We start from the raw sequence: 13,651 nt of genomic DNA on the forward strand, positions 1-13,651 counted from the left end.
GCTGACTCTCGGGAGTAGTGGCAGTGGGGAAAATAGATATGGGAGGCGAAACTGATTCCATGGCAGAACCAGCGCGTCCACCGCGAATGCCTGCGGGTCCCTGGTCCGAGCGACATATGTGGGCACCTTGGCATTTACTCTGGAAGCTATCAGGTCCACATCCGGAGCTCCCCACAGTTGACAAATCTGCTGGAAGACTTGGGGATGTAGAGACCACTCTCCGGATGCAAGACCCTGCCGGCTGAGGAAGTCTGCCGTCCAATTTTCCACGTCAGGGATGTGGACAGCCGAAATCACCGAGTGGTTTGTTTCGGCCCACTGAAGAACGTGCCCCACCTTGCGCATGTCTGTTTTGCTGCGGGTGCCCCCCGACGAAATATGTAAACCACCGCCGTGGCGTCGTCCGATGGAATCCGGACGGGGCGGCCTGCTAGAAAGTGATGAAACTTCTGCAGAGCCAGCCGAATTGCTCGTATCTCCAATAAGTTGATCGGGAGGCGTGCCTCCTGTGGCGACCACCGTTCCTGGGTTGTGTGGTGGCGAAACACCGCTCCCCAACCAAGGAGACTGGCATCGATTGTCATTATCAGCCCATGACCTGGAGGGAAACATTTCCCCTAGGCCAGAGAGGGAACTGGTTATCCACCATCCGAGCGACTGCCTGACTTGAGAGGAGAGCGTGAAAGGATTCTTGTCCCAGGCTGACACGAGGCGTGCTGCAGGGGGTGACGATTGAACTGGACAAAAGGTATCGTTTCCATTGCTGCCACCATTTTCCCTAGGATCTTCATCCCGGATCGGATGGTATGAGGGACTGGTTGGTGTAGTGTCCGGACTCCCTGCCGGAGACTAGCGCCTTTTCCTGAGGAAGAATTACAAACCATCGGCAAGTGTCGAAGATCATTCCTAGGAAGGAGATCCTCTGAGCTGGTACAAGGGATGATTTCTTTGTATTGACCAACCATCTAAGCGGCAAGAGTATCTAGCATGATGTTGCCACCTTCCTCACATGCCGGTATTGATGGGCCCTTGACCAAGAGGTCACCCAGATAAGGCAAGACTATGCCTCGAGAATGCAGTGTGGCCATGGCCATTCCCATAACCTTTGTGAATACTCTGGGAGCTGTGGCTAGCCCGAAGGGTAGCGCTACGAACTGAAAATGTTGAACGCTGATGGCGAAGCGTAGAAACCTCTGATGAGGAGGAAAAAAAGGGAATGTGCAGAAATGCGTCCTGGTTGTCTATTGAGGACAAGTATTTTCACTGCTCCATGGCAGATATGACTGAACGGAGATACTCCATCCGGAAATGTCTGATCTTGATGAATTTGTTCAGAAGCTTCAGGTCCAAGAACAGGCCTGACAGACCCGTCCTTTTTGGGAACCGCAAAACGGTTTGAATAGAACCCCTGAGCCCTTCCGTGTTCCGGCACTGGAACAATGACTCCGTTGTGCAGGAGCGACTTGATGGCTCCCAATAGAGCCCTTACCTGGGTATCCACCCTGGGAAGCCGGGAAAGAAAAAAAAACAGTAAACAGAGTAGGCGGCCGCCCACCTTGCTGGTGTCGTCTGGTAAAGACCTCGAGTCATTTGGCCGATGATGTTTAGGATCTGGGTCCCCTCGATCTGGCCTGTTGAGCACGCAATCTCCCCAATGGGTTGGCTCTATATGAGACCTGCCGTTCCCTATCCTGGTTGGGGCGGCCTTAGGTGGCGGAAATGGGCCCTGTAGTCCACGCGGAGTCTTTTAACGCATGACTCCGGACCGGTCTCCTATTCGGGTCCCGGACCAGGCTCAGGCTGCTTAGCGGCCGCCCCCTGACGAATGCAGTCATGCTCGGCCTAGAATGGCCGGTGGCACTGCGAAAGGCCCGAACACGTGCCTGAACCGGGTGACGCAAAGCGTCTGTTGAGGAAGAAACCCGCTCTTTTCTCCTGTGGGGTCGGAGATAAGTTGATCCCAACTTTTCTCCAAATAGGCGGCCGCACTGAAAAGGCTTGGAAGTTAAGGACTTTTTGGAAGTAGAATGGCCCACCATGTCCTCAACTATAGGGCTCTTCAGATAGAAATTGCATTAGCGGCAGCAACTGCTGAACAATTGGCCGCATCCAAAGACGCATTCAAAACATAGTCTCCGGCTATCGCCATCTGACCTGCGACCTCCGAGATCTCTGCAGGTAGATCCTGCTCCTGCGTGACCTTGTTTAAAGTTTCTGACTATGATAACATGGCCTTAGCTACCCAAGTTGCTGCGAACGAGGGAGCGAGTGCAGACCCTGACGCCTCATATACTGAACGAGCTAGGCTCTCAATAAGGCAGTCCGTGGGAAACCCTAGGGACAGATAACAGGGTCTTAGTGGCCAGGCGTGAAACTGGAGGATCCACTATCGAGGATTCCATCCATTGTTTACGGAAGTCCGGAGCAAACGGATACCTCATTTCGAGTGCCTTTTAACCCGAGAAAACACCGGTCTGGACGCTCTCTGTGCCGCTGCACTATGTCCTCAAACTCAGGGTGAGAGGAAAAAATTCTGTGCGGTCGCTTCACTCGTTTAAATGCTATTTTATGCCCCGTAGCCGCTGCGGGATCATCCTCTATCCCCAGGGTCTGACTGACTGCTTCTATGAGGCTGTACACGGTTTCACGTGACCCTGGAGTGTCCAGGTCAAGGGGTTCGTCTGAGTCGCAATCTGAGGTCTGCTCGCTATCAACCACTGGCGACAGGGAGCGAGAAGCAGAACTTACGGATGCCGAAGCCACCGGATGGACTGGGCGACACCGTGTGGATTCATTTCCCCCGGGTCTGCCTGGAGTGAGAGCGACCCCTGCAGGCCGGAGGCTCCTGTGAGGTGGAGGTTCCCTCTAAAGGCGGCGAGACACTGTCCCTGCCCCTATCTGGGGCTTGAAGGGATTCTATTGCTCTCGTAAGCGACGCCATGTACTGTGACAGTGATCGGGCCCACTCCGGGGGATTTGACACATTGGTCGCGGTCGCAGGCCAGGGCTCCTGGGCACGTTTGGATTCGCAGGCTTCGCATAAACGCTTGCTCTGCGCCTGCGGAAACGGCAGCGTAAAAGAACGTGCGTCCATGCTTTTTCGGACATGCTGTATCTGTCCGCTGCTGGGGATATGGGGAAGAGGTAGCCCCTCGTTTCTCCCTATAGCGTGGCCTCTCGGGCAGCACTTATCCCAGTCCTGCGCCCCCCCCAACCTGGATGCTTCCTTTAAATCGCGCGCCAACATCTGTAGCGTGCACCAGCCTGTAAAAACCGCTCTAGGGGCGGTACTTCTGCTTTGCGGCCTAGCCAGTGCTCCGAAGCCGGGGCCTCGATTTTACCGCCGCCCAGTGCAGGGCGGGCTGCCGGAAGTGACGCGCGTCCCCGAGGGCGGAACTTCCGGCCGCGGCCTAGTTCCGGCCTAAGCCGCGGCCTCAATTTTTCCCCTACCCGACTGGGGGGGGCGCGGTACCAAAAAATGGTGCTACTGACCGGCGCGGCGTTCCTGTCCCAGGCAACCACCTGACGATCCAGCCCTTCTCTTGCAGGGCTAGTGGACGCCGAGCTGTAGGCTCCAGCCCGAAATCTTCGCAGGAGCCCTCCCCGACCCTCTCCTCACCGATGATCCTCTCAGCCTGAGCACAGGTATGTGAGGGGGTCTTTGATAAAAAATAGGACGGTGCAGGCACCCTAACTCCATCTAACCCCTTCAGGGGGTGAGGAGAGGGACCGTCTGCCGCCTTGCAGCACCGCCGTCTAGCGTTGGTGGAGCAGTGGGGGCCTCACAGACTAGTCTTGTGCCTCTGTGCAAGCCCATGGTATCAATACCTAGGGGTGCAAAGGGCTAAGGCTAGTTTCACAGTTGCGCTTTATAGCGCAGCGACGGCCTGTGCACGGCTGCCGCTAAGCCCCGCCCCATCCGGTCATCGCCGCCTACTAGCGCACATGGGCGCTTGCGATCTGCGCACCCTATCTTTAGCATAGGGTGCGCAGATCGTGCGCTGGACGTGCGCTAGCAGGATTTTGCCGTGCGCTGCGCACTTTTGAAGGTGCGCCCGTGTGCGCTGAACGCAGCATGTTGCATTTCGGCGCGCACGACGCACCTTCAAAAGTGCGCAGCGCACGGCAAAATCCTGCTAGCGCACGTCCAGCGCACGATCTGCGCACCCTATGCTAAAGATAGGGTGCGCAGATTGCAAGCGCCCATGTGCGCTAGTAGGCGGCGATGACCGGATGGGGCGGGCAGGGAGCCGGCAGGGGGCGGGGCTTAGCGGCGGCCGTGCGCAGGCCGTCGCTGCGCTATAAAGCGCAAATGTGAAACTAGCCTAAGTCTGGCATAATGTCCCACGTCGCGGGAAAGGAAACGTGGAGAGATACTCGCACGTGCTCGCCCGTTTATGGTTTGGGGAAATCGTATCCTTTCACTAGGATGCGTTGCGTCTGTCTTATCTTCATAAAATAACAAAGAAAAAATAGAAGTCTGGGGAAAAAGACCCAGATATGTCCCACGGTGCGGGAAAGGATAGCGGAGACAATACTTAACGCGTGCTCGCCCGTTGATGGTTTGGGGAAAGTAGATATAGAAGATGGCTAGCACTCGACTAGTAAGATGAATATACGGTGCTAGTGAAAGGGAGCCTTTGGTCCCGTAAATATGAAGTCAATATAGAATCAATGCACACGTAAATTATGCTTTAGTGAGCTTTTTTATTTAATTGACGGTGATGAAGCGACAGCTGACGTTTCGGCCTAACAACGGCCTTTATCACATAGTCGCCCTTTTGAAGTAGAGTTTTGGTAGTCACCAGTTAATAGTTTATCACTGCTAGGCAATATTTCAGAAAAATGTGGATTTTCCAATGTAGCCAATAGTCCAGGTGCTAGAGGAGCAGAGATCCTGCTGATATGGCAAAAAAAACATTGGTGGCGCAGTGGGGGATGCAGGCACCGCTCTACTTCAAAAGGGCGACTATGTGATAAAGGCCGTTGTTAGGCCGAAACGTCAGCTGTCGCTTCAACACCGTCAATTAAATAAAAAAGCTCACTAAAGCATAATTTACGTGTGCAGTGATTCTATATTGACTTGATGGTTTGGGGAAATTGGACCCTTTCAATAGGATCCGTTGCCCCCGTCTCATCTTCATAGTAAAAATAAAATAAAAAGTCTGGAGCAAAACCAGACGTGTGTGCCTCCATGGACACTAAGCGAAAAAATGATTTCCGCCCGCAATAGGGGTGAGGGTGTATACTGCGGAGGAGGAGCTAACCTCTTTTTTTCATTTAGTGTCAGCCTCCTAGCGGCAGAAGCATACACCCACAGTATCTGTGTCCCCCAATGAGATGAAGGAGAAAAGGAGGAAGTGTAAAGGCACTCCAGCCCATAAATAAAAAATAGAAAAACTATTATAACATGTAAAAAAAAATTAAAAACATGGGAAACACCTGACGCGTTTCTGGCGCACGCTCTGTGCCCTTAGTCATAGGCTGGGCTTTTCGGCCATAATTAGAAAAGGTACAAATCAAACACTGCGTATTATCAACAGAAAACCATCTCCACAGTGAGGCATGGTGGAGGCTACATAGTACTTTTGGCCAGATCAAACTGGGCCTGTAGTCAAAGTGGAGGCAATTATGAACAACTGCAAATATCAATCTGTTTTGCAACAAAACCTTTAGGTCTCTGCTAAAAAGGAATTTCTTCTATCAGAACCACAAGCGACCTCCAAAACTACAAAAGAATGGCTTGTCCAGAAGATCACAGTTTTGGAATGGCCCAGCCCGAGTCCAGGCCTGAATCCAAGTGACAATCTGTGGGTGACCTGAGTAGGTTGATGTACACAGGAGATACCCCACCCCCCACAATATGACAGATGTGGAGCTACTGCAAGGTAAATGGGGCAAAGATCACCAATTTTAGATAAGCGGTGGGACTTCAACAAAATATTTAAAGGGAACCTGTCACCCCACCCCAGGGCGTTTTTCAGTTAAAGAGCCACCTTTAGCAGCACTAAGGGTCCCGTCACACACAGCGATCTCGCTAGTGAGATCGCTGATTTTGTGACACATCAGAAAACCGGCCCCCCTGCCGGTTATCGCTGATCGTGCTCGAGCGGCCTGGGCCGTTTTTCGATTGCTGGTCTCCCGCTGCCCAGCGCGCATCGCTGCATGTGACAGCGAGAGACCAGCGATCAGCGACGCTGCACGCTGGTTTTCAAGGTAAACGTTGGGTATCCAAGAGTCGCGCTGCTCCTGGATACCCGACGTTTGAAACCAGCTTCCAGAGTCGCTGGTCCTGATCGCTGTGGCTGTCTTTGTGACAGCTCACCAGCGATCAGCCCAACGATGTCCCAGCGATCCCATCATGTCGGATTGCTGATAGGATCGCTGGGACATCGTTTAGTGTAACGGGGGCTTAAGGCTGCATTCTGTCAAGGTGGCTCTTCTTTTTCTGACGCCTAGTAATGCTGAAATATCGACTTTTATAAATAGGTCCTCATACCTGTAATGTGTCCCATAGGTATGGTGTGTCCCCCTGTATCAGCCGCTTCCCAGCCGTCCATCATGCCTGTCCGGTGTCTCGGCGCCGCCCACCATCCGTCCATCATGATGCCCCTGTGCAGCGCTGCATCTTCCTGTTTTGAATGCCGGTGCCTGCACTGTGACAAGAATTCTCTGGCATGCGCAGTGCACGCTGCCCGAGAAACGACATCAGGCTATTTCGCCTGCGTGTTGTGGAAGCCCCAGATCCGCCCCCGCAGTGTGTTATGATGTATTCACACTGCAGGGCTGGGGCCTCCACAACACGCAGGCGCAATAGCCTGATGTCGGTTCTCGGGCAGCGCACATTGAGCATGCCCGAGAACTCTTGTCACAGCGCAGGCGCCAGGCTACGTAACATACCAACATGACAGGTTCCCTTTAATATTACATATAAGGGTGTGAATATTTATACAACCACATTATTTTAGTTCGTTATTTTTCTTTTAGATTTCAGTTTATTTCTCAATGGATTTGTGCAGATTATGGGTGAAATTAAAGGTGGAAAAAGTTCTGAAATTATTTATTCTTACAGGGGTGTGTAAACTTTATACATCCTCTGTAGATACAAGATAGATTGACAGGTATGACATAGATGTCTAGGAGACTGATGAATAGATAACACTACATCTCACCTGATGATGCACATCTTGCCCCTTGCCGGTCTTGGCGTGCACTATTTTCACGCACCCCACGGACACGGACAGTATGGAGTCCTCTATTAGCGGTAGTGTTCCCGAGTCTTGTACGGATCGCACCTCCACCTGCAGGCGCCGAGACTGCCCCTATGTAGAGAAAGACAGACGGATCCATTACCCTGCAGCTCTGTGCTAGAAAAAAGCCAAGAATTATCCATGATTCTCGATTATCAGATTACTAGACATTATCTATCCAAAAGGGTAGACAAAAGCTGTGTCCACTGAGGACCATCTGTGCTGGGACTTATGTCCCATGTGCCCCTCTGATGGGCGGTGTGGGGGCAGATGACGGCAGGTTTTGGGGCCACGGCTGTCATCAGTGAGCGCCTCTATTACGGCGCTGATACGGAGCCGTACAGGAATGTTTCTTCCCGCGGAGAGGCGGCTAATGTGAATTACTGGCTAATTAGCTCTAAACTTTAGGGAGAAATTAACAAAATAGCGCGGACAGTAATTGCAGCAACAAGGTGAGGGAAATTGGTTATTACCGAGCTGGGGAGCAATTAGCCGTGTCTCAGACATTTCCTGGCAGCTCCTGGGAGAGCCGTTCACTGCGCGCGTCTAATCCTCCGCTCCGGCAACAAACACAGGTAAACGCTTCCCTCATTACCTCCATTACTGCTGCCACTCAGCAATTCGTTTCCCTGGTAAGGAGCTCCAGACGGGGGACGGAAGGAGAGGGCTAATCAGGGGTATTGTCCGCTCTGCTGACTCCGAGGATGATGGCTGACATTAACGCCGTCACCGAACACCTAATACCCATAACTGATGAATATACTAAAAAACTTCCTACAACCTAGAATCTTATAGCTGCCGAATTATCAGAGGAATATAGAAAACTATAGAAACTACCTAACGAGCGTTCGACACTTTAGGACGTCCTTGCAGAGTCAGCAGTTGTGCTGCCAGACACGTTCGGACCCCCCATAGCCCCATAGATGGTGATCGTCTTGAGGTCGGGGGGGGGGGGGGGGGGGAGTAAGACGGAACTGCAGAGTCTTATCCAGAGCTGAAGCGCCGTGGATTTAGGGACTCAGGAGGCTGAATCTGCCCTGGAGCTGGGGATAATATATGGCAGCTACGGACACAAGGAAAATAACAAAAAACAAAGCCAACATGAGCACGCAACGCCATTCCTAACCCTGTCCCATGTAGAAAAATATCTGTTACAAAAAAAAAAAATCAAACTTTTTGAAGTCCTTTGTGCTCGTTCGTCAGAGAAATGTGATAAACACTTATTTTTTAAAATTTATTTCAGCAGGGCGGAGGGAGGGACGGCTGAGATGCGCAGCAGGGAGGGCGGAGGTGGGGCCCGCAGAGCCGCGGCAGGGCGGAGGTGGGGCCCGCAGAGCCGCGGCAGGGCGGAGGTGGGGCCCGCAGAGCCGCGGCAGGGCGGAGGTGGGGCCCGCAGAGCCGCGGCAGGGCGGAGGTGGGGCCCGCAGAGCCGCGGCAGGGCGGAGGTGGGGCCCGCAGAGCCGCGGCAGGGCGGAGGTGGGGCCCGCAGAGCCGCGGCAGGGCGGAGGTGGGGCCCGCAGAGCCGCGGCAGGGCGGAGGTGGGGCCCGCAGAGCCGCGGCAGGGCGGAGGTGGGGCCCGCAGAGCCGCGGCAGGGCGGAGGTGGGGCCCGCAGAGCCGCGGCAGGGCGGAGGTGGGGCCCGCAGAGCCGCGGCAGGGCGGAGGTGGGGCCCGCAGAGCCGCGGCAGGGCGGAGGTGGGGCCCGCAGAGCCGCGGCAGGGCGGAGGTGGGGCCCGCAGAGCCGCGGCAGGGCGGAGGTGGGGCCCGCAGAGCCGCGGCAGGGCGGAGGTGGGGCCCGCAGAGCCGCGGCAGGGCGGAGGTGGGGCCCGCAGAGCCGCGGCAGGGCGGAGGTGGGGCTCGCAGAGCCGCGGCAGGGCGGAGGTGGGGCGGCCGGCTGAGCCTCTGTTGCTCTGGTCACATGCTGACACAGGACCTGAAATGAAGCATCTGGGACACTGTATAGAGCAGCCACCAAACCTGATTATATTACTAATCTACACTCGGCTCAGTTACGCACAGAACCAGCCATGGAGCGGCTGACCGGGGCATCTGCCGATCTGAACTATATCAGTAAGTATTTAGAAGTTATATAACTTTTCTTAGAATCGGAAGCCATCAGCAGCAGAGGTCTCCCTCTTGTGCTGATAGTTTGCTAAAATGTGTCAGTGAAGGTAAAGTGTATCAGAGTGGAGGCCTAGCTCACAGATTATATTTTTTACTACCTACATATCACCCCGATACAAATTATGTAGCTGTCAGCCAAACGATCATTTCGGCGACGGCTACCTTCCCCGACTCTTCTGCCAGCGGCTCATCTCTTAAGAGAACAAAAGGTTTGGCTGCCAAAATTCACCATGCCAGATCCTGCTGTAAAATCTGTATTCATTTAAGGCAGATTTTCCCTTTACTGAAACAGGAGATGAGAGTTGGTGCTCATAAAGTTCAATGGAGGGAAAGGAGCTGCAAGCTCCTTAGAACTTAATGTGCACCAACCGTTATCTCCTATCTTAGTAATGGGAAGTCTGCTTTCAGTCCAGGAGAACAGTTGATTTCTCTGATGTGAATCTTTTTAATATATCTTATTTTCACCTGTACTATTAAACAATGGTTACTGTTTAGGATTGATGTCCCTATAATGATCTACAAAACACTCAGAGGTCTTAAAGGGGTTGTCCCAAATTAGAAAGTTATCACCAATCCACAAGGAAAGCTGGTAACTTGCTAAACGCTGAGGGTCCTACCGCTCAAACTAACAAGGCAGTGTAACCCTCAGAGCATCCAAAGAGTGTTTAATAGTAACAAGTGAAGTAACCCATCTAAAGCAGCAGGGGGCAGGATGGAGCAGACCAGTCAGATATTTGGGTGTAGTACCTGTCTCAGCTGGTAGATGCCTCCTGTCTGAACATCTTTGGCCGGGATGACGTCCACAGGACAGAACTCTCCATTTTCGTTCAGTTCTAAGATCTGGATCCACAATTCAACCTTCCGGGTGACCTCACTCCACCTGAAAACATGGATGGGCATAGTTAAAAAAAAAAACAAAAAAACAAAACACATCCCGTTTACTGCTGCTCACTTTTCAGCTTTGCGCTACAGACTGAGCCAGAACGAGCAGAGTCATTTCATTATCATTTTAGGGCGTGTGAATTAAAAGGTGTTGTCCATTACCTTAACGCCTTTGTGACATCCACTCTGTATGTACATGTATGATGGATGCTGGGTGCACATGAATAAAATGGGTTCAGAATCTGAGCCAGCATTACACATGGATGATGGTTGAAAGGTTAGCATGACCACGGGGGTCCAATAAAAGCTTCTGCAGCCACCATAAGTCCATTTAAAAAATAAAATAAAATAATAGTCTCTTTTTTCCTCTTTAATCATGTACAGAGACAAACGACCGTGGTTGCAAAGTTGGACACATTCATCTGAAAAGTGTTATGGAGCAGAAAGCAGTCGGCTCCCTACAAGACAACGAGGATGAGGCAAGGACGGGGGACATTATTACAGGAAGTGGGCCAGGACGGGGGGGACATTATTACAGGAAGTGGGCCAGGACGGGGGGACATTATTACAGGAAGTGGGCCAGGACGGGGGGACATTATTACAGGAAGTGGGCCAGGACGGGGGGACATTATTACAGGAAGTGGGCCAGGACGGGGGGACATTATTACAGGAAGTGGGCCAGGACGGGGGGACATTATTACAGGAAGTGGGCCAGGACGGGGGGACATTATTACAGGAAGTGGGCCAGGACGGGGGGACATTATTACAGGAAGTGGGCCAGGACGGGCGGACATTATTACAGGAAGTGGGCCAGGACGGGCGGACATTATTACAGGAAGTGGGCCAGGACGGACGGACATTACAGGAAGTGGGCCAGGACGGGGGGACATTATTACAGGAAGTGGGCCAGGACGGGGGGACATTATTACAGGAAGTGGGCCAGGACGGGCGGACATTATTACAGGAAGTGGGCCAGGACGGACGGACATTACAGGAAGTGGGCCAGGACGGGCGGACATTATTACAGGAAGTGGGCCAGGACGGGGGACATTATTATAGGATGTGGGCCAGGACGGGCGACATTATTACAGGAAGTGGGCCAGGACGGGGGACATTATTACAGGATGTGGGCCAGGACGGGGGACATTATTATAGGATGTGGGCCAGGACGGGGGACATTATTACAGGATGTGGGCCAGGACGAGAGACATTATTAATGGATGGAAGCCAGGACGATAGATATTACAGGATGGGAGCAACGACGGGAAGCATTATTAAAGGATGGGGCCCAGGACTGGGGACATTATTGCAGGATGAGACCCAGGACTGGGGACATTATTACAGGATGGGAGCAAGGACGGGAAGCAATATTACAAGATGGAGGACAGGACGAGAAGCATTATTATAGGATGAGGCCAAGGACAGGAGACATTATTACTGGATGGGGGCAAGGATAAGGGACATTATTACAAGATGAAGACCAGGACGTGGGATATTATTTCACGTTGGGGGCACGGTCTTGGCAGCATTATTACAGAATGGGGGCCAGGGCGAGAGACATCATTACAGGATGGCGGTCAGGACAGGAGACATCAATACAGGATGGTAGCCAGGACGGGGGACATCAATACAGGATGGGGAAAGAAAGGGTGACATTATTACAGGCTGGTGGCTAAGACGGAGGACATTATTACAGAAAGGGGGTCAGGACGGGAAACATTATTACAGGATGGGGGCCAAATCGTGGAACATTATTAAAGAAAAGAGCAAAAACTGAGGACACTATTAAAAGGATGGAGGCCAGGATGTTGGACATTATTACTGTGTAGAGGCCAAAATGAAGAATATATATTTTTAGTTTATAGTAGCAAGTGAGGGACATTATTACTGTTTGGGGGCCAGAGCAAGGGACATATTACTCCACAATGGGAGACACTAGTAATATTATCCATTGTGGCCCATACATTATTAATTATAAATTTAAGTAGCCATAATATAGAATATCTCTATCAAGGTACAAAAGTGGATGCTATCACTGCATGGTGGCAGAACTGGTGTATGGACAACTGTGTTGCCAATGGGGATGAGGCATTACTGTAGTATTTGGACATTACTACCAAACAGTGACAGCCAAAGAGACATTTTATTATTGCATGGGGCTATAAAAGGGGACACAGTCATTAATACTGTATGGGGGCTACAGAGGGGGACATTTCTACTGTGATGGAGTTCCCAAAGGGAGTCAACACTACTGATTTATATTTTATTTTTTCCATATACTGTTACTATTGGGAGAAACAAAATGGACGTCCTGTTACTGTGGAGGTCACCAGTCTGCTATCATTGGACTTTTCTTCATCTGGTGTAGTGTCGAATTAGGGAAAAAAGTGTGGTGGGCGTAGTAGAAGTGATCTGTCATACATGTCTGTGTGTTACTTTCTGGAGAGACGAGACCTTGTTGGAAAAAGTCATAACAGTCTGCGTCGGATGAAGAACAAAAAGCAAAAATGAACGATTTCATTTGGAAACTGTATGACTACTATATCAAAGTATTACTTAGAAAATGATCTTATTGCCACACATTCTACAGTGCTCAAGAAAACTAAAGGGAACACTGAAATGCCACATCATAGATATGACTGAATGAAATATTCCAGGTGCAAATCTTTATTCATTACATAGTGGAATGCGTTGAGAACAATAAAATATAAAAATGATCAATGTAAATCAATATGAATATCCCATGGTGGTTTGAATTTGGAAAAATACTCAAAAGATACTCAAAATCAAAGTGGAAAATGAAATTACAGGCTGATCCAACTTCAGTGGAAATGCATCAAGACAATGAAATGATGCTCAGTAGTATGAGTGGCCTCCATGTGCGACCTTCCCACAATGCCTGGGCATGGTGGATGTTCTCCTTAGGGATCTCCTCCCAGACATGGATTAAAGCATCATCCCACCCCTGGACATTCTGAAGTGCAACGTGGCATTTGTGGATGGAACGAGACATGATGTCCCAAACGTTCTCGATTGGATCCAGGTCTGGGGAACGGATAGGCCAGTCCAGGGCATCAATGCCTTTATCACAGAGGAACTACTGACACACTTCATCCACATGAGGCCTAGCATTGTCATGCATCAGAAAGAACCCAGGTTAATAAATAAGGATTGCGTGATTTTTAGGGATAGATCTCCATCATGGTGGGGAAAGATCCTTACAATAAAGCTTTTTACGTTGCCAAAAATATTATACATTTTAAGGTGTATACCACTCCCTATCCCTTCTATCCATCTTTCTAACTTACAGGCACAGATTAATTCTTTCATTTGGGGCTATAAGAAGCCCAGAATGGCCACTCAAACCTTATTTAAGAAAAGATTGAATGGAGGTATA

At 51.1% G+C, this 13,651-nt stretch overlaps 1 protein-coding gene across 3 annotated transcripts in view; it reads right to left on the reverse strand.

Moving 5' to 3' along the window:
* The window catches only part of KIF13B (kinesin family member 13B), a 183,772-nt gene that overhangs the window by 61,552 nt on the left and 108,569 nt on the right, over nt 1-13,651 (reverse strand). For all 3 annotated transcript variants that reach the window (XM_073586354.1, XM_073586355.1, XM_073586356.1), the window contains exons 24-25: nt 10,120-10,252; nt 7,173-7,322 (exon numbers count right to left, since the gene is read on the reverse strand). In XM_073586354.1, coding sequence (XP_073442455.1) covers nt 7,173-7,322; nt 10,120-10,252 — 283 coding nt within the window. The remainder of the gene's footprint in view (nt 1-7,172; nt 7,323-10,119; nt 10,253-13,651) is intronic.

This window comes from Dendrobates tinctorius, unplaced genomic scaffold (assembly GCF_039654945.1).
Source record: "Dendrobates tinctorius isolate UK_male_01 unplaced genomic scaffold, ASM3965494v1 ptg000093l, whole genome shotgun sequence".
NCBI classification, from domain to species: domain Eukaryota; kingdom Metazoa; phylum Chordata; class Amphibia; order Anura; family Dendrobatidae; genus Dendrobates; species Dendrobates tinctorius.